Here is a 26087-nt window from a genome sequence, read left to right on the forward strand (position 1 = left end):
AGTATTGAAAGTCAAAGAGATCTAAGAGTACAGGTCCACAGGTCATTGAAAGGGGCAACACAGGTGGAGAAGGTAGTCAAGATGGCATACGGCATGCTTGCCTTCATTGGCCGGGGCATTGAGTATAAGAATCGGCAAGTCATGTTGCAGCTGGTTAGAACCTTAGTTAGGCCACACTTGGAGTATAGTGTTCAATTCTGGTCGCCACACTATCAGAAGGATGTGGAGGCTTTAGAGAGGGTGCAGAAGAGATTTACCAGAATGTTGCCTGGTATGGAGGGCATTAGCTATGAGGAGCGGTTGAATAAACTCGGTTTGTTCTCACTGGAACGAAAGAGGTTGAGGGGAGACCTGATAGAGGTCTACAAAATTATGAGGGGCATAGTCAGAGTGGATAGTCAGAGGCTTTTCTCCAGGGTAGAGGGGTCAATTACTAGGGGGCATAGGTTTAAGATGAGAGGGGCAAGGTTTAGAGTAGATGTACGAGGCAAGTTTTTTACGCAGAGGGTAGTGGGTGCCTGGAACTCGCTACCGGAGGAGGTGGTGGAAGCAGGGGCGATAGTGACATTTAAGGGGCATCTTGACAAATACATGAATAGGATGGGAATAGAGGGATACGGACCCAGGAAGTGTAAAAGATTGCAGTTTAGTCGGGCAGCATGGTCGGCACGGGCTTGGAGGGCCGAAGGGCCTGTTCCTGTGCTGTACATTTCTTTGTTCTTTGTTCTTTGTTTTGATGAGTGTCTCACTGAGGTTGGGGGAATGAATGTCATAATATGGGTTTATCATGCTGCTGTGGTGGTATGTCATTGATGAGACCTTGAGGCTTGTGAGTTGAAACATAAACACCTTTATTGGTAAGCTATAATTATTTACAGTTCCAAGTATGGTCTTGCATGGTGTTGCTCCCACCATGCAGGCTGGCTGTTTACAGAGTGTTCTTCAATCGAGACTGTTCTCTTACCATGTGACTACACACATCGCACTGTGGGGGCTGCCAATCTTCAGAGCCACGTTAACCTTTGTTCTGCCAAGCATCTTACATTGATGCAGGCAGACACATATCACAATGAGTAGAGTGTTGATGCCGTCGCCCACAGTGATACTACATAGTGAAGTAGTACAACGGTTCTTGCACTGTGTGGGCAGAAAACGCAGCATTTTTTGCTTTTCTTGCTTTGCCCAAGAGTGTTCTGGGGGCAGATTCAATCATGGCATTCAAAATGAGATTGGATAAGCATCTGAAGGGAAACAATATTCCAGCGTTGCAGGGAAAGAATGAGCCCAGCTGAACTGTTTTTGACAATCTGGCATGGATGTGACAAGCTTTCTTCTGCACTGTAACCATTCGATGTTCGTATTCTGATCAATTTCAAAGACACAATGATATCAGCAGCATTTTATGCCAATGGGCAGCGCAGAGCATCTTCTGACATAATGGGGGTAATTTTGATCCCCAATTAACAGTGACTTTGGGGCCGGTGAGATGTTAAAATGTAAAAATTTTAAACATGAACCAAACCCAGTTTGAACCTTCCCACCTCTGGTTTTAATGGAGGTGAAATGAGGAAAGCATCCAACCCAGGAGACTTCCAGGAGGCAGGACAATCCCTGAAATATTTTAATGAGCATTAATGTCCAGATTCCTCTTACATTCTGTAATCCTTGGAGCAAGGAACCTAGCTAATCTTGGCTGGTGGTCTTTTCATAGAATCTTAGAATCCGTAAAGTGGTGATCTTTCAGGAATCACTGGAGGCAGGAAGAGTCCCAGAGAACTGAAAAATGGCTAATATAACACCGCTGTTTAAGAAGGGAAGGAGGCAGAAGATGGGAAATTATCGGCCGGTTAGCCTGACTTTGGTTATTGGTAGGATTTTAGAATCCATTATTAAAGATGAGATCGCGGAGTACTTGGAAGTGCCTGATAAAAGAGTACTGAGTCAGCACGGCTTCGTCAAGGGGAGGTCATGTCTGACAAATCTGTTAGAGTTCTTTGAGGAGGTAACAAAGAAGTTAGACAAAGGAGAAGCAGTGGACATGATTTATTTAGATTTCAAGACGGCCTTTCACAAGGTGCCGCATATGAGAGGCTATTAAATAAATTAAGAGGAAATGGTTTTAAGGGTAAGATCCTGGCATGGATAGAGGATTGGCTGACTGGCAGGCGTCAGAGTGGGGATAAAGGGGTCATATTCAGAATGGCAGCCAGTGACTAGTGGTGTGCCTCAGGGGTCGGTGCTGGGACCACCATTTTTCACAATATACATTAATGATCTGAAAGAAGGAACTGAAGGCACTATTGCTAAGTCTGCAGATGAGCCAAAGATCTGTAGAGGGACAGGTAGCATTGAGGAAGCGGGGGGCTGCAGAAGTGGTAGATAGAATATAATGTGGAAAAGTGTGAGGCTATGTACTTTGGAAGGAGGAATGGAGGCATAGACAATTTTCTAAATGAGGAAATGCTTAGGAAATCAGAAGCACAGGGGGACTTGGGAGTCCTTGTTCAAGATTTTCTTAAAATTAACATGCAGGTTCAGACGGCAGTTAGGAAGACAAATGCAATGTTAGCATTCATGTTGAGAGGGCTAGAATGCAAGACCAGGGGTGTACTTCTGAGGCTGTAAAAGGCTTTCGTCAGACCCCATTTGGAGTATTGTGAACAGTTTTGGTCACTGTATCGAAGGAATGATGTCCTGGCCTTGGAAAAGGTCCAGAGGAGGTTGACAAGAATGGTCCCTGGAATGAAGAGCTTGTTGTATGAGGAACGGTTGAGGACTCCAGGTCTGTACTCGTTGGAGTTTAGAAGGATGAGGGGGGATCTTATTGAAACTTACAGGATACTGTGAGGCCTGGATTGAGTGGATGAGGAGAGGATGTTTCCACTTTAGGAAAAACTAGAACCAGAGAACACAATCTCAGACTAAAGGGACGATCCTTTAAAACGAGATGAGGAGGGTTTTCTTCAGCCAGAGGTTGGTGAATCTGTGGAACTCTTTGCCGCAGAAGGCTGTGGAGGCTAAATCACTGAATGTCTTTAAGACAGAGATAGATAGGTTCTTGATTAATAAGGGGATCAGGGGTTATGGAGAGAAGGCAGGAGAATGGGGATGAGAAAAATATCAGTGATGATTGAATGGCGGAGCAGACCCGATGGGCCAATTGGCCTGATTCTGCTCCTATGTCTTATGGTCTATGGTCTTACCACCCAATCAGGATTGTACATTCTTCCCTCTATTGGAGGACCAAGTTCCCTCCCTCCCCCTCCACCCTGGTACAGATCCTTTCAGGTTTCAACGCCTCCATGATTGAACCTTTTCTCCACCCACCCAGGGTCATAATTCAGGCCTACCTGATCCTGCAGGTCTGCTGTGGAATCCTCCCTGCCCGACTCTAAGTTAAGCCTGTCAATGAGGGTGCTGTCTGATGCTGTTCTGTTCCCCATGAACATGCTGACCTGGATTTCCATGTTTCATGTCTGAATCTCCAATCCCTCGCTTACCAAACCTGCCCCAGTAAATATCCAGCCCATAATGGCTCAGTTTTAAACCAAACTGAATCACATGGCTGCCACAAAGCATTCAATTGAGCAGATAGCAGAGAAACCAACTCTAACTCAACCCATTGAGGTGGAAAAATTATGAAAAATGAGACAATTTCACAATGTTCAATTAAACTGAGCCAGGACATTTTCACATAAATCATGGGCTAAAATCTCTGAGGTTCTGCATTTATGAGCTTTGCCTTAAATACAAAAAGTATTGGAAAATTACAGCTCTTTTTGGAAAATTTTGCCAATCATTGCCTACTTGCAACAACAGATGAAAGCATCAAAGTACCATTTCAACAGGACATGCATCAAACCACCCGTTCACATGAAAAACTCAAAGATTACAATATAAATAGTGATGACAGTATAAGGCAGTCATGCAGACCGAACATTAAGTGAAACTACATTTTGATTTGTGGCCACCAGCCAGGACCACCCTGATACAATCTGTTGCACAAAAACTATGGCTAGGATCAAATGCTAAAATGGCGGCTGCAGATGATAATTGGTAATTGCTAAAATTAAAGATAGACACCAAAGGCTGTGACTTTGTCTTCCTATTCACAATATCAATAACTACTGTGCCATCACTGGGATATGTTACAGGAATTGAAGGGAGCTGGCTTGGCTATGAGACTTCTCCTTTTATTCCAGGGTAGCAGAGAGCAGCAGTATCATTATGGGATATCTAGATGCCCACACCCTCTGGCTAAGAAAACAGTTGTGACCAGGAAAGACTCAGATGTGTGTCTTCAGCGGTTGCTAAAGAGGATTGTGTTTGCTTCCTATTTTGTGCCTGCAGACGCATCATGTTACAAAGGGGTGTTGGGGGGGGCGGGGGGGTTTGAGTGATGTCAACACTAAAGTGTAAAAGACTAACAAAAAGACTTGATCAATTCAAACATTTAAAAGTAAACACCTTCTTGATATTACCAGCCCTGGATTTATGAATAATAGTAACTGAACAGCTTGTCAAGAATCAATAGCACCCGTTTTTTATGGAAATGGTTGACCCCTTTTTTGTGCCAAGAACTATTCGAGAAGATCTGGATAGCTCTCTATCCATTGTCACGTCATTTACCTTTCTGTGCCCTCAGGCACAATCAGGTACAAACACCAGAAAAGAGGAATTTGGGGTACAAATCAGAAGCAGAATGAGAACATGAGTTAGTAACAAATTTTGGATGCGTTTTGGGAAGAGGATAGAGGAAACTCACCTTTTTTATAACACATACTGGGTAAAATAATCGCACTTCATCGCAAACTGTTATGCAAAAGTTAATTTCCAAAATCTTAACCGGAATAAAAATAGTAAGAAGTTCCCAACTTCACTTCCTAAGTTACATCAATCTGGATAAAACATATTTGCCATTTCTCCTTGCGCTATTAATAACAATTTGTACAACTCATTTTAATATAGTTCAAATCTGTTGACTTCACATTCTAACATTTATTGAATGAAGCTCTCCAGACTCCTTTGTAAGATAATAGAGGAGCTAATCAAACATTACAACAACTTTTTAAATAATCTCTCAACTCTCCCCCCAAAATAGAAGATTCTGGGATGTGGGCATCAATGGTAAGACTATCATTTGTTGGCGATCCCTAAGTGCTCTGGTACAATTATTTCTATTTTTCTCGACAGTGGTTTTGATACAACTGGATACCTGCCTAGACCACTTCAAACAGTTGCGAAGAATCAATCGCATTGGGGTGGGCTTTGTGTCACATAAATGCAAAGAAGGCAGGGTTCCTTCCCTGGAAGGACACAGGTGAACTGGTTTATTTTTAACTGGTTTTGGGCAACTTCAAGATAATTTTAAAAATGTTTTCTTTCTAAATTTTTGTAAACTGAATTCAAATTCTGAAACTACGGTGGCGGGGTTGAACTGTACATTTATTATTCCAGCTTTAGGATTTTGGATTACGAGTCCAATAACATACATGATTTTGTTGGTGTAAATATCCAATTAACAATAAACACACAAACTCACTAATTCAACAAGCTTATAGCTCCCTTGCTAACATGGATAATTGCAACAATACCTTGATGAAAACACACTTTCTGTTTGGTCAAGTGATAACAAATTTACTGCTTGTTATTTGACTAGTTTTACCGACAACATATTGATTGAATTCCATGGCAAAGCAAAGGCATCAAAGGGAAATACCGGAATCATAATGTTCATTATTTAGCTAATGCTGTTCATTATAAAGCAGCACCAGAAAGGAAGTTGTATTTCCAAATTAGAACAAATTTCTAAGAATTTCTCTGTACGATCAAAATGTTGTTATTTATATTTTATTTTCTAAAGAACACACAATTGAAAGCATCTCACTTCTCCAAAATGGCAGTCACAAAACTAACAAGACATAAAATTAACTCAACGCAGCTAGCCTTAAAAATGCTTAAAGCTGTTTTTTAAATTTTTCTTTAACACGAGTAGTAAAAGAAGAATGAAGCAAGATGTAAAAATGTGGAACCATGAATTTTCCTTTTGGATTACTTACAATCACAAAGATGGAAACTCCCTCATTCACCAACCAGTTTCCCATGCTTGAAGTAATGAAGAACTCACGCGCCCACAGATGTAAATTTAACGAAACATAAAAGGAAGTGAGAATTTTGTCTGTGAGCCGTACAGATCCTTCTTCTCTATTGGACAAGAAATGAAATGAATAAAACTAACTGCGTGACTGCATGGCAGCACGGTAGCATTATGGATAGCACAATTGCTTCACAGCTCTAGGGTCCCAGGTTCGATTCCCAGCTTGGGTCACTGTCTGTGCGGAGTCTGCACATTCTCCCCGTGTCTGCGTGGGTTTTCTCCGGGTGCTCCGGTTTCCTCCCATAGTCCAAAGATGTGCGGGTTAGGTGGATTGGCCATGCTAAATTGCCCATAGTGTCCAAAATTGCCCTTAATGTTGGGTGGGGTTACTAGGTTATGGGGATAGGGTGGAAGTGTGGACCTTGGATAGGGTGCTCTTTCCAAGAGTCGGTGCAGACTCGATGGGCAGAATGGCCTCCTTCTGCACTGTAAATTCTATGATTAATTATGAGTACTAAAAATTAAACGTTGTCTCTGATGGATTATTAAACTGAACACCGGACCATCAACATTCTGGGAATCACTGTTGACCAGAAACTGAACTGGACCAGCTGTATAAATACTATAGATACAAGAGCAGATCAGAAGCCAGGAATTCTGTGGACAGCTATTTACCTCCTGTCATGTGAGGGTACCTTTAAGGCATGGATGTTTAAGCAATGTACCGTTAAGAAAACAGTGATGTCAGAGAGTGGGTGGGGCTGGGCTCAGGTCAGCCATTTTGCAGTTTTAGTTTTGCAGTTGGAAAAAGCAGTTGGTGTGTGTCTGTGTGTTTCCAGAGAACTGCAGGAAAAAAGCAAGGTGCTGGAGTTAAAGTCAACCAAGTTAATATGTCTCTGCCATTCTACAGAAAAAATATATATCCTTTAACCTGATGTGATACTGTTTAAAGGTGTTAAGTCTCTTGGAAGTTTGAAGGAACATTTTAAGGAGTTATTTACTGTTGCAATATTTTCTGAGTTATCTTTGAAGTAAGGGATGTTAAGAGATCCAATGTTTATTTAAGATGTTAAGTTGAGTTCATGGAATAAACAGTGTTTTGTGTTTAAAAACCCATGTGTCCATAATTGTAATCCCACACCTAGGGAAAAAGCCGTGTGCTAGGAAAAGCAACAAATCCATTAAAGGGAGAGGTTGGTTGAACTCCATGATACATTTTGGGGTTCTGAAAACGCCTCCCCCATAACAATTGGGGGCTCGTCCGGGATAAAAGTCTATCTATTGGATTGGCTTTTGTGAACTTAAAGACAGTGAAGGATTATTGCTTTTTCGATGTGGTATTTTAGTTTAAGTGGGGAGAGTGTTGTGAACAATGGCTCTTTCAGAGGCTCAGAAGTTTTTCGGGGTGGAGAATGTCACACGTAATACTTTACGGACAGAAACGAAAAACAGACGGTTAGATTTAGCAAGAACATTGCAGTTAACATTACCTGACAAAATGCGAAAAGATGAGGTAATTATGGCGGTGGCTAAGCATTTAAAGTTGCCTGAGATAGAGTTTGACTCATTGGAAATGGCAAAAATTCAGTTGCAAAGAGAACAAATGGAACATGAGAAAGAATTAAAGTGGCTGGCATACGAGAGTGAGAGAGAGGAAAAAGAAAGAGAAAGAGAGAGAGAGGAAAAAGAAAAGGAGAGAGAAGAAAGGAGGAAAGAAAGAATATCACTAGCAGAACAAAAAGAAAAAGAAAGGGAGATACAGATCAGGGAAAAAGATAAAGAGAGGGAGTTTGAACTTCAGAAAATGGCCATGAAACATGACAATCAGTTAAAATTGGCAGACGTAAAGGGAAACGTACAGTTGGATGATAGTGATGAGGATAGTGAGAAAGAACATCATAGTCGAAGGCTTGGTGGGAATCTATTTAAATATGTCCAAGCATTGCCAAGGTTTGACGAGAAGGAAGTGGAAGCCTTTTTCATTTCATTTGAGAAGGTAGCTAAACAAATGAAATGGCCACAGGACATGTGGGTGTTACTGATTCAAACAAAGCTGGTAGGTAGAGCTAGTGAAGTGTTTGCATCACTACCAGAGGAGGTATCTGGGTCGTATGCGGAGGTGAAGAAATCCATCTTAAGTGCATATGAGCTAGTGCCTGAAGCTTACAGACAAAGGTTTAGAAATTTAAGGAAAGAATTTGGTCAAACATACATGGAGTTTGAAAGGCTCAAACAAAGTAATTTTGATCGGTGGATAAGGGCTTTGAAAATAGACCAAATGTATGAAGCTCTCAGAGAAATTATACTTTTGGAGGAGTAGTGCACCAGTGCATCCATGCAGTGGCAGACGCCCTGTATGACATCACGGACCACTATATTCAGTTCCCTGTGGACTGCGCCCACTAGGATGCTCGGGCAGCGGGCTTTGCTGCCGTGGCCAGGATGCCCATGGTACAGGGGGCGATCGACGAGATGCACGTCGCCATGCGGCCACCGGCGGATAACAGGGCTGTGTTCACGAACAGGAAGGGGACCTACTCCATGAACATTCAGGTGGTCTGTGACCACTGCATGAGGATCCTGCACGTCTGCGCCTGGTACCCGGGTAGTGTGTATGACTCCTCCATATTGGCACAATCGTTCATCCCTGCCATGTTCGAGGGAACCCCCCCCCCCCCCCCCCCCCCCCCCGCCCCGACTGAGGGGCTGGTTGCCTTGCGACAAGGGTTGCCCATTGCGGTCATGGCTGATGACGCCTATACGGAGGCCACAGACTGACGCGGAGAACCGCTACAACAATGCCCATGCAGCGACGAGGGGTGTGGTCGAGAGGTGCTTTGGGCTGCTGAAGATGCGCCTGGACCGCTCTGGAGGGACCCTCCAGTACCCGTCAGATAGGGTCGGCCGCATCGTTGTGGTCTGCTGCATTCTGCACAACATAGCCCAGCAGAGGGGCGATGTGCTAGAAGAACCTAGATTGTGGGTGGATGTTTGAGGAGAAATTAACATCTGACATGTGGGAGGCTTTCAAATGTCAGTTGAAAGGAATTCAGGACCGTCATGTTCCTGTGCGGAAGAAGGATAAATACGGCAAATTTTGGGAACCTTGGATAACGAGAGATATTGTAGGCCTCGTCAAAAAGAAAAAGGAGGCATTTGTCAGGGCTAGAAGGCTGGGAACAGACGAAGCAAGTGTGGAATATAAGGAAAGTAGGAAGGAACTTAAGCAAGGAGTCAGGAGGGCTAGAAGGGGTCACGAAAAGTCATTGGCAAATAGGGTTAAGGAAAATCCCAAGGCTTTTTACACGTACATAAAAAGCAAGAGGGTAGCCAGCGAAAGGGTTGGCCCACTGAAGGATAGGCAAGGGAGCCAGAGGAAATGGCGAGGTACTAAATGAATACTTTGCATCAGTATTCACCAAAGGGAAGGAATTGGTGGATGTTGAGTCTGGAGAAGGGTGCGTAGATAGCCTGTGTCACATTGAGATCCAAAAAGACGAGGTGTTGGGCGTCTTTAAAAATCTTAAGGTAGATAAGTCCCCAGGGCCTGATGGGATCTACCGCAGAATACTGAAGGAGGCTAGAGGGGAAATTGCTGAGGCCATGACAGAAATCTTTGGATCCTCACTGTCTTCAGGTGATGCCCCAGAGGACTGGAGAATAGCCAATGTTGTTCCTTTGGTAAGAAGGGTAGCAAGGATAAACCAGGGAACTACAGGTTGGTGAGCCTTACGTCAGTGGTAGGGAAATTACTGGAGAGAATTCTTCGAGACAGGATCTACTCCTATTTGGAAGCAAATGGATGTATTAGCGATAGGCAGCATGGTTTTGTGAAGGGGAGGTCGTGTCTCACTAACTTGATAGAGTTTTTCGAAGAGGTCACAAAGATGATTGATGCAGGTAGGGCAGTGGATGTTGTCTATATGGACTTCAGTAAGGCCTTTGACAAGGTCCCTCATGGCAGACTGGTACAAAAGGTGAAGTCACACGGGATCAGGGGTGAGCTGGCAAGCTGGATACAGAACTGGTTAGGTCATAGAAGGCAGAGAGTAGCAATGGAAGGGTGCTTTTCTGATTGGAGGGCTGTGACTACTGGCGTTCCGCAGGGATCTGTGCTGGGACCTTTGCTGTTCGTAGTATATATAAATGATTTGGAGGAAAATGTAACTGGTCTGATGAGTAAGTTTGCAAAAGACACAAAGGTTGGTGGAATTGCGGATAGCGATGAGGAGTGTCAGAGGATACAGCAGGATTTAGATCGTTTGGAGACTTGGGCGGAGAGATGGCAGATGGAGTTCCGGACAAATGTGAGGCAATGCATTTTGGAAGGTCTAATGCAGGTAGGGAATATACAGTGAATGGTAGAACCCTCAAGAGTATTGACAGTCAGAGAGATCTAGGTGTACAGGTCCACAGGTCACTGAAAGGGGCAACACAGGTGGAGAAAGTAGTCAAGAAGGCATACGGCATGCTTGCCTTCATTGGCCGGGGCATTGAGTACAAGAATTGGCAAGTCAAGTTGCAACTGTATAAAATCTTAGTTCAGCCACACTTGGATTCTAGTGTTCAATTCTGGTCGCCACACTACCAGAAGGATGTGGAGGCTTTAGAGAGGGTGCAGAAGAGATTTACCAGGATGTTGCCTGGTATGGAGGGCATTAGCTATGAGGAGCGGTTGAATAAACTTGGTTTGTTCTCACTGGAACGATGGAGGTTGAGGGGCGATCTGATAGAGATCTACAAAATTATGAGGGGCATAGACAGAGTGGATAGTCAGAGGCTTTTTCCCAGGTTAGAGGGGTCAATTACTAGGGGGCATAGGTTTAAGGTACGAGGGGCAAAGTTTAGAGAAGATGTACGAGGCAAGTTTTTTATACAGAGAGTACTGGGTGCCTGGAACTCGCTGCCGGAGGAGGTGGTGGAAGCAGGGACGATAGTGACATTTAAGGGGCATCTTGACAAATACATGAATAGGATGGGAATAGAGGGATACGGACCCAGGAAGTGTAGAACCTTGTAGTTTAGTCGGGCAGCATGGTCGGCACGGGCTTGGAGGGCCGAAAGGCCTGTTCCTGTGCTGTACTTTTCTTTGTTCTTTGTTCTTTGCTTGAGGCAGAGGAGGTGGAGGGGGAGGGGGAGCAACACAACGAAGGGCAGGCCTCCCCAGATGAGGATAGGGGCAATGTACAGGACAGATGGGCTGGACATGGACGGGAGGCTGCCCATCGTTACTGGCTGGGCCAGTGGACACGGGACAGGTTGATAGCCGCACGGTTCACAGACTAGGGGGTTGTGGGAATCGCTGAGTCTGGGCACCGTCAGCACAGTACGGCACCAACCCATCACCATTACCAACCCACTACCAACCACCCTCACCCCGCCCACCACCAACCACCCTTATCCCGCCCACCACCAACCACCCTCACCCCACCCACCACCAACCACCCTCACCCCACCACCACCAACCACCCTCACCCCACCCACCACCAACCACCCTCACCCCACCACCACCAACCACCCTCACCCTGCCCACCAACCACCCTCACCCCACCCACCACCAACCACACTCACCCTGCCCACCACCAACCACCCTCACCCTGCCCACCAACCACCCTCACCCCACCCACCACCAACCACCCTCACCCCACCACCACCAACCACCCTCACCCTGCCCACCAACCACCCTCACCCCGCCCACCACCAACCACCCTCACCCTGCCCACCAACCACCCCCACCCCGCCCACCACCAACCACCCTCACCCCGCCCACCACCAACCACCCTCACCCCGCCCACCACCAACCACCCTCACCCCGCCCACCACCAACCACCCTCACCCCACCCACCACCAACCACACTCACCCTGCCCACCACCAACCACCCTCACCCCACCCACCACCAACCACCCTCACCCTGCCCACCACCAACCACCCTCACCCTGCCCACCAACCACCCTCACCCCGCCCACCACCAACCACCCTCACCCCGCCCACCACCAACCACCCTCACCCCGCCCACCACCAACCACCCTCACCCCACCCACCACCAACCACCCTCACCCTGCCGACCAACCACCCTCACCCCACCCACCACCAACCACCCTCACCCTGCCCACCACCAACCACCCTCACCCTGCCCACCAACCACCCTCACCCCGCCCACCACCAACCACCCTCACCCTGCCCACCAACCACCCTCACCCCGCCCACCACCAACCACCCTCACCCCGCCCATCACCAACCACCCTCACCCCACCCACCACCAACCACCCTCACCCCACCCACCACCAACCACACTCACCCTGCCCACCACCAACCACCCTCACCCCGCCCACCACCAACCACCCTCACCCTGCCGACCAACCACCCTCACCCCACCCACCACCAACCACCCTTACCCTGCCCACCACCAACCACCCTCACCCTGCCCACCAACCACCCTCACCCCACCCACCACCAACCACACTCACCCTGCCCACCACCAACCGCCCTCACCCCACCCACCACCAACCACCCTCACCCTGCCCACCACCAACCACCCTCACCCTGCCCACCAACCACCCTCACCCCGCCCACCACCAACCACCCTCAACCTGCCGACCAACCACCCTCACCCCACCCACCACCAACCACCCTCACCCCGCCCACCACCAACTACCATCACCCCACCCACCACCAACCACCCTCACCCCACCCACCACCAACCACCCTCACCCTGCCCACCACCAACCACCCTCACCCTGCCCACCAACCACCCTCACCCTGCCCACCGCCAACCACCCTCACCCTGCCCACCAACCACCCTCACTCCGCCCACCACCAACCACCCTCACCCCGCCCATCACCAACCACCCTCACCCCACCCACCACCAACCACCCTCACCCCACCCACCACCAACCACCCTCACCCTGCCCACCACCAACCACCCTCACCCTGCCCACCAACCACCCTCACCCCACCCACCACCAACCACACTCACCCTGCCCACCACCAACCACCCTCACCCCACCACCACCAACCACCCTCACCCTGCCCACCACCAACCACCCTCACCCTGCCCATCAACCACCCTCACCCCGCCCACCACCAACCACCCTCACCCTGCCCACCAACCACCCTCACCCCGCCCACCACCAACCACCCTCACCCCGCCCACCACCAACCACCCTCACCCCGCCCACCACCAACCACCCTCACCCCACCCACCACCAACCACCCTCACCCCACCCACCACCAACCACCCTCACCCCGCCCACCACCAACCACCCTCACCCCACCCACCACCAACCACCCTCACCCTGCCCACCACCAACCACCCTTATCCCGCCCACCACCAACGACCCTCACCCTGCCCACCACCAACCACCCTCACCCCGCCCACCACCAACCACCCTCACCCCGCCCATCACCAACCACCCTCACCCCGCCCACCACCAACTACCATCACCCTGCCCACCACCAAACACCCTCACCCCACCCACCAACCACCCTCACCCCGCCCACCACCAACCACCCTCACCCCACCCACCACCAACTACCATCACCCTGCCCACCACCAAACACCCTCACCTTGCCCACCACCAACCACCCTCACCCCACCCACCAACCACCCTCACCCTGCCCACCACCAGCCACCCTCACCCCGCCCACAATGGGCAGGGCTTACACGGTCACCAGTGGAAGCGGGCCATGGACGATGATGACAACCTGCTCTGCAATGAGCTCTGGGCTCTACATCATGAGACAATGTCTGACTCATGGCCACAGTAACACCCTCCACCTGGACCGTCCCTGCAGGCGGCCTTGACACTGCAGTGCACGGTCCCGTCGTCTGCCCGGGGGGATGGCGAGGGCGACCTGGGGAGGGAGGGAGGGAGGGGGGGGGGGCACACTCACCTGAGCGCGACGTCCTATCACTCCTCACATATACACTGGCGCTCATCTCACACCCCACCCCTGCACACATCGGACAGAGCACAGAGGCAGCTTCTGTAGGTGTGAAAGTGATTTTAATGACAAACAGTTCATACCACATGCCCTAGCCCCTATAACTAATCTGTGCCCTGCATCCGTGGCAACTTATACAGTGTCTAATATTTTGGCCTTACGGGCCCTATGACTACGTCTAGGTGGTTCCCCAGATGGTACAGCAGAACAGGAGGTGGACTCCTGTGATTCCTGACCTGTGACTAGGGACCGCTTTGACTGCCATTTCCTGGGGCAGCCAGGCCTAGATGGGCCAGGCTGCGGCCCGGGTGACTGGGATGGTGAGCTGCCAGCCTGTCCTGCCCGTTGCCCACCAGATGCACCTAGGACGGAAGGGGGGGAGACCGAGGGGTCGCAGTGTTCCGGGACCTCCCCTGCAGGGGGACCCGGAATGGGCCCCAGCACCTCCTCCTCCCTCGCGGTGCCCGAGGATCAGGGGTGCAAACGGATCCAGCACCCGAGACACCCCCGGCACCTGGCGCTGCCAGTCCTGGTGGTCCGCCCTGGTATCGACGAGGGTCTGCAAGTTTGCAGCCATGGAGCTCAGGGAGTTGGCCATCCCTGTCTGCGTCTGAGCGACGCTGGCCAGCACCTGGGCAATGGCACCGATGCCCTCAGTGATGGCCTGCTGGGACTGTGCCATGGCCTGTTGAGACTGGGCCACGGCGTTGAGCGCCACTGCATCTGGCTCTGGCTCATGGCTGCCTGTGAGAGGGCAGCCATGTCCTGGGCCACAGACGCCGCCTGCACGGAAAGCCCCAGGTCCTGCATACTGCGATCCATGTTGGACACCGTCGTACCCATTGCCTCTACTGCGGACGCCACCCGTGCGGTTTCGGCCTGGGTGGCACGCATGACCGGCACCACTCCCTGTTCCTGCATGTGGGTGGACTCCTCCACCTGCGTCTGCAGCTGCTGCAAGCTGGCCATCACCCCCTTTGATCGTCCCTGGGTCGGTGACTGCATCGGGTCTAGGGGTGGGATCGGGGGGGTGCTGTCACATTGTTTGTCAGGCATGATTTGTTAAGTACAACTGTAACAGGCTGTTGCTTGTGTTATGGGCCAGGGTTTAGAGAACCCCAAAGTGTATCATGGAGTTCACGTGACCCACAACTTTTAATAGATTGTGGTCACTCTACAGGTGTGTTACAGCAGAAATGGAAAAGTATTTTTTAAAGCAAAACAATGTTTATTCTTTGAACTCAAGTTAACCTTTTTAAAACATACAGTGAACATCTTAGCAACCATCAATTCAAATACAACCCCCAAAGAATAAAACACTAAATAATCCTTAATAACTTCCCAAACAACATCGAGAAGACTAAAGAAACACCTTTTAACAGAAGCACATCAGGTTTACATTCACTACTGAAAACATTTATAATTCCGAATTCACCAAATGATCAAGTGATAGTCTTTTCATGGCAGAGAGATCAACAGTACACCTGCTTTGTCTGGCTTCAGCTCCAACACTGAAAACGAAACTAAAACACACCTTGCAGCAAACAGCCAAAAACAAAAGTAAAAAGCTGACAGACAGCCCAGCTCCACCCACACTCTGACATCACTGATAAACATCCATTTCTTAAAGGTACATTTCTTAAACACCCATTTCTTAAAGGTACTCTCACATCACGCTTGTCTAGCCTATGGGACACCTCTCCTCTGTGTTTCTGTCTGTCCAAATCCAATGACTCGGTCAAATCCATGTGTTCAGTCTGCTTTTCTTTTTGTTATACTTTGCTGTAGCAGTTTGATAAAACGGAGTGGTTTGCTGGGATATTTCAAACAACATTGCTGTGGGTCTGGGGTCACCTCTAGGACAAAATGAGTAAGGGCAGCAGACTTCCTTCTCTAAAGGACATTTGCAACAATCAGGTCATTCCTGACACTAGTTTTGCGATTCCAGATTTATCTAATTAACTGACGTTAAATTCATCAGTTACCTGTGGTTGATTTGAACTTGTGTCTTTGGACCACTAACCGAGGCCTCTGGATTACTAATCCACTATGATCCCACAATACAACCATTCAGAAAGGTCGCTGGAAACCTGTTGGTCTTCCAGTTCAGAGCAGTCCCCAACTGAGTGTTGCAGGCGGGAACATTCCTAAGCCCAGGACGAGGTGCTGAGGGCTGCACTAATGCTTGGGGCAGCTGCCACAGATTTGATTTGATTTGATTTAATGTCACATGTACCGATGTACTGTGAAAAGTATTTTTCTGCGGCCGAGGGAACGTACACTGTCTGTACATAGTAGACAAAAAGAATAATCAATAGAGTATATTGACAAATGGTACATCGACAAACAGTGATTGGTTACAGTGTGGAACAAGGGGCCAAACAAAGCAAATACATGAGCAAGAGTAGCATAGGGCGTCGCGAATAGTGTTCTTACAGGGAACAGATCAATCCAAGGGGGAGTCGTTGAGGAGTCTTGTAGCTGCAGGGAAAAAGCTATTCTTATGTCTGGATGTGCGGGTCTTCAGACTTCTGTACATTCTGCCTGATGGAAGGGTCTGGAAGAAGGCAAAGCCTGGGTGGGAGGGATCTCTGATAATGCTGTCTGCCTCCCTGAGGCAGCGGGGGTGTATACAGAATCAATGTGAGGGTGGCAAGCTGTGTAATGCTTTGGGTTGACTTCACCACACTCTGCAATTTTTTTGCGATCTTGGGCTGAGCAATTGCCATACCAGGCTCTGATGCAGCCGGATAGGATGCTCTCTGTGGTACATCTATAGAAATTTGTGAGAGTCGATGCAGACATGCTGAATTTCTTTAGCTTCCGTAGGAAGTAGAGACATTGTTGGGCTTTCTTGACTGTTGCATCAACGTGAGTGGACCAGGACAGATTGTTGGTGATGGTGACCCCCAGGAACTTAAAGCTGTCGACCATCTCCACTTCTGAGCAGGGTGGGCGGGGGGGGGGGGGGGGGGGGGGGGGTAGTCTGGTTCGTCGTTGTTTGAGATACGGCCCACCACAGTCGTATCATCCGCAAACTTACAGATTGTGTTGGAGTTAAATCTTGCCACACAATCTTGTGTGTATAGGGAGTGCAGTAGATGACTGAGCACACATCTTTGCGGGGCCCCGGTGTTGAGGACTATTGTGGAGGAGGTGCTGTTACCTATCCTGACAGATTGTGGTCTGTTGGTGAGGAAGTTAAGGATCCAGCTGCACAGGAAGAGGTCAAGTCCAAGATTGCAGAGTTTGGTTATTCGTCTCATCGGGATAATGGTGTTGAAGGCAGAGCTGTAGTCTATGAACAGCAGTCTGACAAAGGTTCCTTGTTGTCGGGTATTTGAGCGTTGATTGTAGAGCCAGGGAGACAGCATCTGCTGTGGACCGGTTGCGATGATAGCGAAACTGCAGTGGATCGAGACCGCCTGGGAGGCTGGCAGTGACCGGTTCATGACCAGCCGCTCAAAGCATTTCATGATAACAGACGACAGGGCCACCGGTCGGTAGTCGTTGAGGCAGTCTACCTTGTTCTTCTTTTGTACTGGTATTATGGTGGTCTTCTTGAAGGAGGTGGGGACCTCAGAGCAGAGGAGTGAGATGTTGAATATATCTGCGAATACACTCGCCAGCTGGTCTGCGCAGGCTCTGAGTGTTCGCCCAGGGACTCCGTCAGGGTCCGTTGCTTTCTGTGGATTCATTTTCAAGAAGGCAGTTCTTACCTCTGATGCTGTAATAGTGGGAATGGTTGTGTCCAGGGCAGTTGGGGCAGGTGGCACTGATGCATTGGCCGACTGCTCAAGGCGGGCATAAAACTTGTTCAGATCATTGGGTAGGGATACTCCAACCCCAGATATTCCGCCTGGCCTTGCCTTGTAGCCTGTGATCTTGTGTAGGCCCTGCCACGTATGTCGTGGATTAGTGTCGTTGGCCTGGGACTCTAGTTTGATGCGGTATTGTCTTTTTGCATCCCTGATGGCTTGCCGTACGCGCATTGGGGGGAGATCGCTGTCTGAGACCTTTCAGCCACAGAGAATGAGGAGAGTGGAATTGTACAGAACCCCCTTGGGCTCACATTGAAGGTGCACAGTGAATATTACAGATATCACAATTGTATTGAAACGCCTCAGAGTGCAACTTGATTTTTGTAGAGAATCTGAATATTATTGCACTTTCCGTGATGGCCATTGTGAAATGTTTGCAATGTTCTTTCAGATATTTTACGAATAAAGTATACTTTTGCAAAATAAAAAAAAAGGCCACTGTCACACAAAGTGATCAGCATTTGGAATGTAATGCTTGACAAGGTGATTTTGGCGAACACTTCAGAATAATTTAAGAAATAATTAGATGCTGCAATGAAGACAGTGTGAAATTGTTCTGGATAGATGTTGTGAGATGGGCTGAATGGCTTCCTTGAAGGTAGTTTGTGATGAGTTCTAACTTACTTTTAGAACAATGGGATTGTTATAATATAATAAGGTAAAGGTAAAGTTGCCATAGTCGCAGATGACTACAGGCTGCTTTCCCCTTTGAGGAGGAGAGCTGACTGGTGGTGATTTAACCTGAGGGTAACCACACCTCAGGCGAGGGGCAAGGTTGAGAAGGCGGGACCATCATGAATAACCTCAGCCGGTGCGGGAATTGAACCTGTGCTGGTGGCCTGGCTCTGCATCACAAACCAGCTGTCAATATATTAAAACCTGAAAGGAAGGAAGGATTTTTTTGTTTTAGCACATTTGAGTGAGTGTCCAGTGCCACCAAGTGGAAGGATAGTGATTTGCATCTGCCCGTCTCGACTATGTGATCTGATCACTCTGGAGAGCAAAGTGTTGTTGAAGGAACACGCCCTGCCCTCAGGAATGGAAAAACCAGAGGGCAAGCGGCCCTGGGATATTCTTATGTTTTCCACTTTTCCCTTCTATTTTACTATTTTTAAAAAACCTCTGCTCTACAAGAGCGGAAATTGATAGATTAAGAAGGATTTCTGATTGGGTTTATCCAATTGACAGTGTTGATTGTGGAAAAACTGGGGCAAAGTTGGAGATGGGTGACGCTACTGATGTGGAACTATGCTTTCTTTTTAACGGGTATAAATATGGGTTGAATTTTGTTCAATGCCTGTTTAATTTGATGGTAGCCATGATGTGGAGATGCCGGCGTTGGACTGGGGTGAGCACAGTAAGAAGTCTTACAACAACAGGTTAAAGTCCAACAGGTTTGTTTCGATGTCACTAGCTTTCGGAGCGCTGCTCCTTCCTCAGGTGAGGAGCAGGGCTCCGAAAGCTAGTGACATCGAAACAAACCTGTTGGACTTTAACCTGGTGTTGTAAGACTTCTTACTGTGTTTAATTTGAGACAGTGTCCAGAGAGCAGGATGGTATAATTGGCAAAGGATCGGGTTTGTGGGGAGGAGAACGGAATTGACAGCAAGAGAATCGAGTATGCTGAGGGTCTGAAGACATTCGCCTGGATATTGGGATGAGATACACAGCACCGTTATTGTGCTGGGCATTATTAAAGATCAATGGAAAGCAGCACGAGAGCCTGCACTTTGTGTTGTTAAATGTGGACGCTTCCACCCTACCTCAGTCGCTTTCTTTTTCTAACAGCAAAACACTACTTGGACAATCCTCTGTGCAGTAACTCATTGCTTTACCTTGCGCAGCAAAGGGACGATGTGCTGGACGAGGAGGAGGAGCAAGGGCAGGTCTCGACAGACAAGGAGAATGAGGGGGAGGGGGACAATAAGCGGGACCTGGGCAAGCACGGGAGGCTGCACAACACCATCACCAGGGCCAGCGCGCACGGGACGCCCTTGTCGCCTCACGTTTCACCGACTAGGTGGGGAGGGGGGTTGCTGGCCAGGGGCATGGACACCACCATCCCAGACCCACCCCACCTCACCTTCCACACCACCAAACCCCCTCACCTCCCACACCACCAAACCACCCACATTCAAACCCCCTCTACGACACATACCTGCAGCACTACGAGCTGGGGGCACTGGGTTGGCAGTGACAGCAGGTATGGTCCATAGGATGGAGGAGGATGACAATTCGCTCTGCGATGAGCTCCGTGCTCCATATCGTATGACAATAGCTGACTCATGCCCACTGTAGCACCTCCCACCTGGGTGATCCCTGCATGCGAGCTGGCCAGTCCATCAGACGGTCCCATGGAATCTCTGGGGTGGGGGTATTGGAAATGATCGGGGCAGGGGAGGCGTAGGGGGGGAGCACTGTCCACCCACAGGGCCTTCACTCGTCCTCCACCTCCCACTCCCACTGGCCAGCACTGACCGCCCCACCCCCGCACCCATCAGACAGAGCTCCGAGGCAGGTTTCAACGGTGTTAACAGGTGTTTATTGTGAACAAATATATACAGTCTGTGCCCTAGCCCTTATAACTCAATTGTGCCCTGCACCCGTGTCAACTTAACTGGGGTCTAACTTTCTGGCCTTACGGGCCCTAACATTGCGCCTAGGTGGTTCCCCAGACAGTACAGCAGGAGCGGAGGTGGCTGCTGTGACTCCTGCCCTGTGACAAGGGTTCCCGTTGGTGTGCGTCTCCTGGGGTGACCTGGCCTGGATGGGCCCGGCTGCTTCTCAAGCATCCGGGGTGGCGTGATGCCACCCTGTTCTGCCCACTGCCCACTAGATGCACCAGGGACAGGAGGGGGGGGAGTCCGAGGCGCTGCGCTGTTCCGGCACTCCCTTGCGGAAATCACCAGCACGGGCCCCAGCACCTCCTCCTCCCTCGGGGTGCCTGATGGCCCCTAGTCTACTCCATGGGGCGGGGGTGCGGCGGGGCCACACCCTGAGGCCCCCCGCCATCTGGCGCTGCCAGTCCTAGAGGCCCTCTCTGGTCTCGACCAGGGTCTGCATGTTCGCGGCCATGGAGCACAGGGAGTGGACCATCTCTGGGACTGTGCCAGCACACTGAGGTACGTGCCACATCAGCCAATGACTGGGTCCCATCCCTCTGGGTATGGGCCACGTCCTTCTGGGTATGGGCCACGTACCTCTGGGTATGGGTCACATCCCTCTGGGTATGGGTCACGTCCATCTGGATATGAGCCACGTCTCTCTGGGTATGGGCCACATCCCTCTGGGTGTGAGCCACCTCCTTCTGAGTCTGCACCACATCGTTCTCTGCAATGGCCTTCTGTGACTGGGCCACACTGAGGAGCGCCTCTGCAATGTCCAGGTGGCTCTGGCACATGGCTGCCAGAGAGGGCAGCTCTGTCCTGGGCCTCGGCCCCCGCCTGCACAGAATTCCCCCGGTCTTGAACATGCTACCCCATATCCGACACCGTCGCCCCCATCGCCTCCACCGTGGACGCCGCCCATGCAGTGTCGGCCTGGGTGGCACGCATGACTGGCACCACCCCTTGCTCCTGCACGCAGATGAACTCCTCCACCTGCAGCTTCAGGTGCTGGAAACCGGCCGTCATCCCCTCCTGTAGTCCCTGGGTCTCTGACTGCATCGCCACTGTGGCTGGGACTTGATGTTCCAGGAGCATGGGACCCGTCTGGGTGGCAGCTGGTTCCTGAGGCTGGTGGCGGGGGGGGAGGGGGGGGGGGTGCATAGGGAGTGGGGGGTTGGGGGCGTTGGGGGGGAGTGAGGAGGTGTGGGATGCGGGGGGGGGGTGGAGTGTGGGGGGTTGGGGGGTGGGATGTGGGGGTGTGTGGAGTGTGGGGGGTTGGGGGGGTGGGATGTGGGAGGTTGGGAGGTGGGATGAGGGGGTGGGGAGTGTGTGGGGTACGGCTATGAGTCTCACCTGATGAAGGAGCTACGCTCCGAAAGCTAGTGATTCCAAACAAACTGTTGGACGTTAACCTGGTGTTGTAAGACTTCTTACCACCCCAGTCCAACGGCAGCATCTCCACATCATAGTATATAAATGAATATTAGAATCAGGTGATCTCAGACTGACTGGGGAGCTGGGTGAGATGTTGTTTGTGCATGATCATACTTGTGCATTATTCATCTGTTGTTTTGTATATATTTGACCCCCAGTTAATGTTAATAAATCGTTTATAGCTTTAGTTACAAGTGCTCTTGTAATATAAATCAGGCCATCCGACAAGAACATTACAGTGTTGTTTTATGGTGTCTCACTGCTCTCTCTCTCTTTCTCTCTCTTCTCGTGTTGTTTTATGGTGTCTCTCTGCTCTCCCCCTCTCTCTCTCTCTCTCGCTCTTGTTATATTACTCTTTGGTAATATATCATTACTCTGCTTTATATATCCAGAATGGCCTGATGGTGTGATTCTTAAGAAACCACCAATCTTCAACTTAAAGCAAAACAGATTTATTGAATAACGAATTGATTAATATTGAGTTTGCACACTCTACAGAACTATAACTAGTAATCAAGTAATCTATATTAAAGTATTAACTAATTTAAACTACACGTGCTATCTATGCTGTGATCTATCTCTCTAACACTCTGCTGTCTAGTCACTCCTGGTTGGAAGAGACCCAAGATCCTTTGAGTTCTCATATTTATAGTGGAATCTAGTGTTGCCCTCTAGTGGTTGTGTTACACTATGATGTAATCATTAACCCTTTACATGTCCCTATATATACATAACACTACTTCCCCCCACTTTTTTAACATTTCTTTCTTATGTGTCAGAAAAGGAAAAATGTATAACAATAATATAACCAAACTTGATATGTATATCTTTGTAGTAGCAACTGAGTAACGATCACACAATTTACTGTAAATATTTACAAATTCAGTCTATTAGGTTTACTTCTTCTTCTCTTTGATCTTCTTAATTGACGAGGAGGTGACGATGATGTTTTTACAGTTATTTGCGTGTCATCACAACTTTGAGTGTTGGTTAAAGTTTCTTGAAATGTTTCATTTAGTTGTATGTCCTGAAAATTTTTAATACGTAGCCTAATTTTTTGAAGTGCTCGACGATTTCGTCGAAGAATGTTTCCTTCAGCCATATATTTTCGATGTACGAGCGTGGTGAAGTTTGTCTTATGATTCTGGCAGGAGCAGACCATCCTCCATCGGTATCTTGATCCTGACGGTGCCACCTGGAGGCAATATTTCCAGCTGAGTTGCATGCATGTCATTGTACATTTGTTGACGAGTACGTTGCTTTTTCATTTTCTGTAGCACTGGCAGATGATCGGGATTTGGAAGTTGTATTGGTGGTAATGTTGTTCTCAAATCTCTGTTCATCAACATCTGTGCCTGTGAAAGTCCAATTGCTAGAGGAGTAGCTTTGTCAGATAGAAGCGCAAGCTGGATGTCTGAAGCAGAATCCAAAGCTTTACTGATGAGTTGTTTTATTATGTGTACTCCTTTTTCTACTTTACTGTTCGACTGTGGGTAATGTGGACTTGATATAACATGTTTAAAATTGTAGAGTCTTGAAAACTCGGTCCAGTCGTTGATGTCAAAACACGGTCCATTGTCTGACATAACAATAGTAGGTATTCCATGCCTTGCGAACGTTTCTTTGCTGGCTTTGATGACCGATTTGGATGTTAGATCTGGTACCTTCATGACCTCTGGATAATTGGAGTAATAGTCGATGATCAGCACATAATCACGATCATTTGAGTGAAATACGTCTATACCAACTTTGGTCGAAGGAGAGGTTACCAACTCATGTTGCTGTAGAGTCTCATTGCACTGCGCAGGCTGAAACTTCTGACGCGTCTCACACGCTAGAACCATGTCAGTTATGTCCCGATTTATTCCTGGCCAGTATACTGCTTGTATTTACCTTCACTTGCACTTCTCAATTCCGAGGTGACCCTCATAAATTTGATTAGTTATCATTAGTCTGGAACTTCCGGTGACGGCGGGCGGGAGGCAGCCGCGCGTTGGAGGGTTCCCGTACGGGAACGGCATTGTCGGGGGTTAATGCCCGGTCCTAGGGCCAGCGAAGGCAGTAAAAGTCGGGAGACAGCACAGAGGAGGGGAATGTCGAAGACCAGCAAAAAAACGGCCGTGAAAAATGCGGCTGAAAGTCCGTCGGAGAGGGGAAAGGTCACCGCGGGGTCAGTAAAGAAAATGGAGGCTGGAGCACCAGGGGAGGACGCATTGCTTATGGCTGAAGAAATAACTAAGGTGATGGCTGCGGAATTCGAAAGGCAGTTTGCAAAATGCATGGAGACGGCGAGGAAGGAGATTAGGGAGGTTTTGAGTGCGCTGGTGGAGGAGGCGATTTCCCCGGTGATGACGGCGGTGGCGAGTGCAGTGGCGGAGGTGCGAGAGCAAGGGGAGGCGCTGAAGGAAGTGGAGGAGACGTTATTGCAGCACGGTGATCAACTTGCCTCGATGGGGAAGGAGATGCGGAAGGTGATGGACATTAACAAGGATCTGCGAGGAAAAATTGAAGACCTGGAAAACAGATCCAGGCGACAGAATTTGAGGATTGTGGGGCTGCCCGAAAGAGTTGAAGGACCGAAACCGACTGAGTATTTTGCCGCGATGCTGGCGAAATTATTGGGGGCGGGGGAGGATCCCTCCCGAAATGAACTGGATCGGGCTCATCGGTCGTGGAAGCCTGTACCAAAGGCGAGTGAGCCGTCAAGGGCGGTGACTCTGTGCTTCCGTAGGTACAGTGTGAAGGAGAAGGTCCTGAGCTGGGCCAAGCAGAAGCGGGTGGTGCGGTGGGCTGGAACTGGTATACGTGTATACCAGGACTTTACGATGGAGCTGGCGAGGAGGCGGGCTGCCTTCAACTGGGTGAAGAGGGAACTGTACATTAGCAAGGTGCAGTGCGGCATTGTATAGCCAGCGAAGCTGAGGGTGACTTATAAGCTCAGGGACTTTTATTTTGGAACGGCGGAAGCAGCGGTGGAGTTTGCGAAGGCAGAAGGACTGTGGCAGAACTGACAAATTGAGGAATGGCCATGTGCCGATGTAACCTCATGACTGTATTTTCTTCTTTTTTGTTTCACTGCGTGCGGGTGCAGAGGCTAAAGGAGCCAATGTTGTATATATTTGGACACGGGAAGGGATGGGATTTTCACTCAAAATGAGGGCTCTTTGGGGTGTAGGTGGATATGTGGGGTGTGTGTGCTAGAAGGGGATCTCTGGGCTTTCCTAGGACCGGGCAAGGGGGAAAGGGACCCGGGCGGGGGCCTCCACGCTGGCTGGTTTAAGCTGGCCAGTGAACGGGAGTGAGGTGGGGGAGTGGCTGCGGCCATCGGAGCCTGGCAGAACAGGGTCCGAGTGGTCTAGCTGGGGTGGAAAGTTGGGGGGAAGGAACCGAGGTTGGGAGGAGGAGCTTTACAAGAGGCAGTGGACGGGAGGAGCTGAAGACTTGGGGGGGGGGGGGAGGGGGAGGGGGGGAGGGGGAGGGGGGAGGGGGAGGGGAGGGGGAGGGGGGGAGGGGGAGGGGGGAGGGGGAGGGGAGGGGGAGGGGGGGAGGGGGAGGGGGAGGGGGAGGGGGGGAGGGGGAGGGGGAGGGGGAGGGGGAGGGGGGCGGGGAGAGGGGGAGGGGGGCGGGGGTAGGGGAGGGGGAGGGGGGAGGGGGGGGCGGGGGGGAGGGGGAGGGGGCGGGGGGAGGGGGAAGGGGAGGGGGAAGGGGGGGCGGGGGAGGGGGAGGGGGGCGGGGGGAGGGGGGAAGGGGGAGGGGGGGCGGGGGGGGTACAACTCTTGGGTATCATGTACGGTACTCTTTCAGAGGCTGGATGGCATTGAGTGTAGGGGGGGGAGGGGGGAGTGGACTCAATAGGTCAATGGTGACCATGGGCGGTCCCGGACTCCTTTTTCTATTTCTCCTTTGTTTTTTGTTTCCACCGTGGGAGGGTTTGGTTTATTGGAAGCATATATTGACAGGTGGGCAGTTGTTTGGGGTGGTGGGAGGATGGGATCATTGGTATTGTTAAGGGGATTGATTTTGTATTTGTTACCATTTACTACTGTTTGTGGGTGGGGTGTAAATGTTTGAAGGAAAATGTGTAAAAGTAGAATAAAAAAATATTAAAAAAAAAAAAAAATTATCATTAGTCTGAGACACAGTGGTATGACTATCCAGTCGAGTCGAAGAAGTAGTCCATCCA

General features: G+C 49.6%; 1 protein-coding gene across 2 annotated transcripts in view; it reads right to left on the bottom strand.

The window, feature by feature from the left end:
* Positions 1 to 26087, bottom strand: part of cybb (cytochrome b-245, beta polypeptide (chronic granulomatous disease)) — a 146820-nt gene that overhangs the window by 70684 nt on the left and 50049 nt on the right. Inside the window, exon 1 of one of the 2 annotated variants that reach the window (XM_072513895.1) lies at positions 6060 to 6144. The exons of the other annotated variant lie outside the window; for it this stretch is intronic. Coding sequence (XP_072369996.1) covers positions 6060 to 6104 — 45 coding nt within the window. The 5' untranslated portion in view covers positions 6105 to 6144. Of the gene's footprint in view, positions 1 to 6059; positions 6145 to 26087 lie in introns of those variants that run through there. 2 annotated transcript variants of the gene reach the window in all.

Source organism: Scyliorhinus torazame, chromosome 8 (assembly GCF_047496885.1).
Source record: "Scyliorhinus torazame isolate Kashiwa2021f chromosome 8, sScyTor2.1, whole genome shotgun sequence".
Taxonomy (NCBI): Eukaryota; Metazoa; Chordata; class Chondrichthyes; order Carcharhiniformes; family Scyliorhinidae; genus Scyliorhinus; species Scyliorhinus torazame.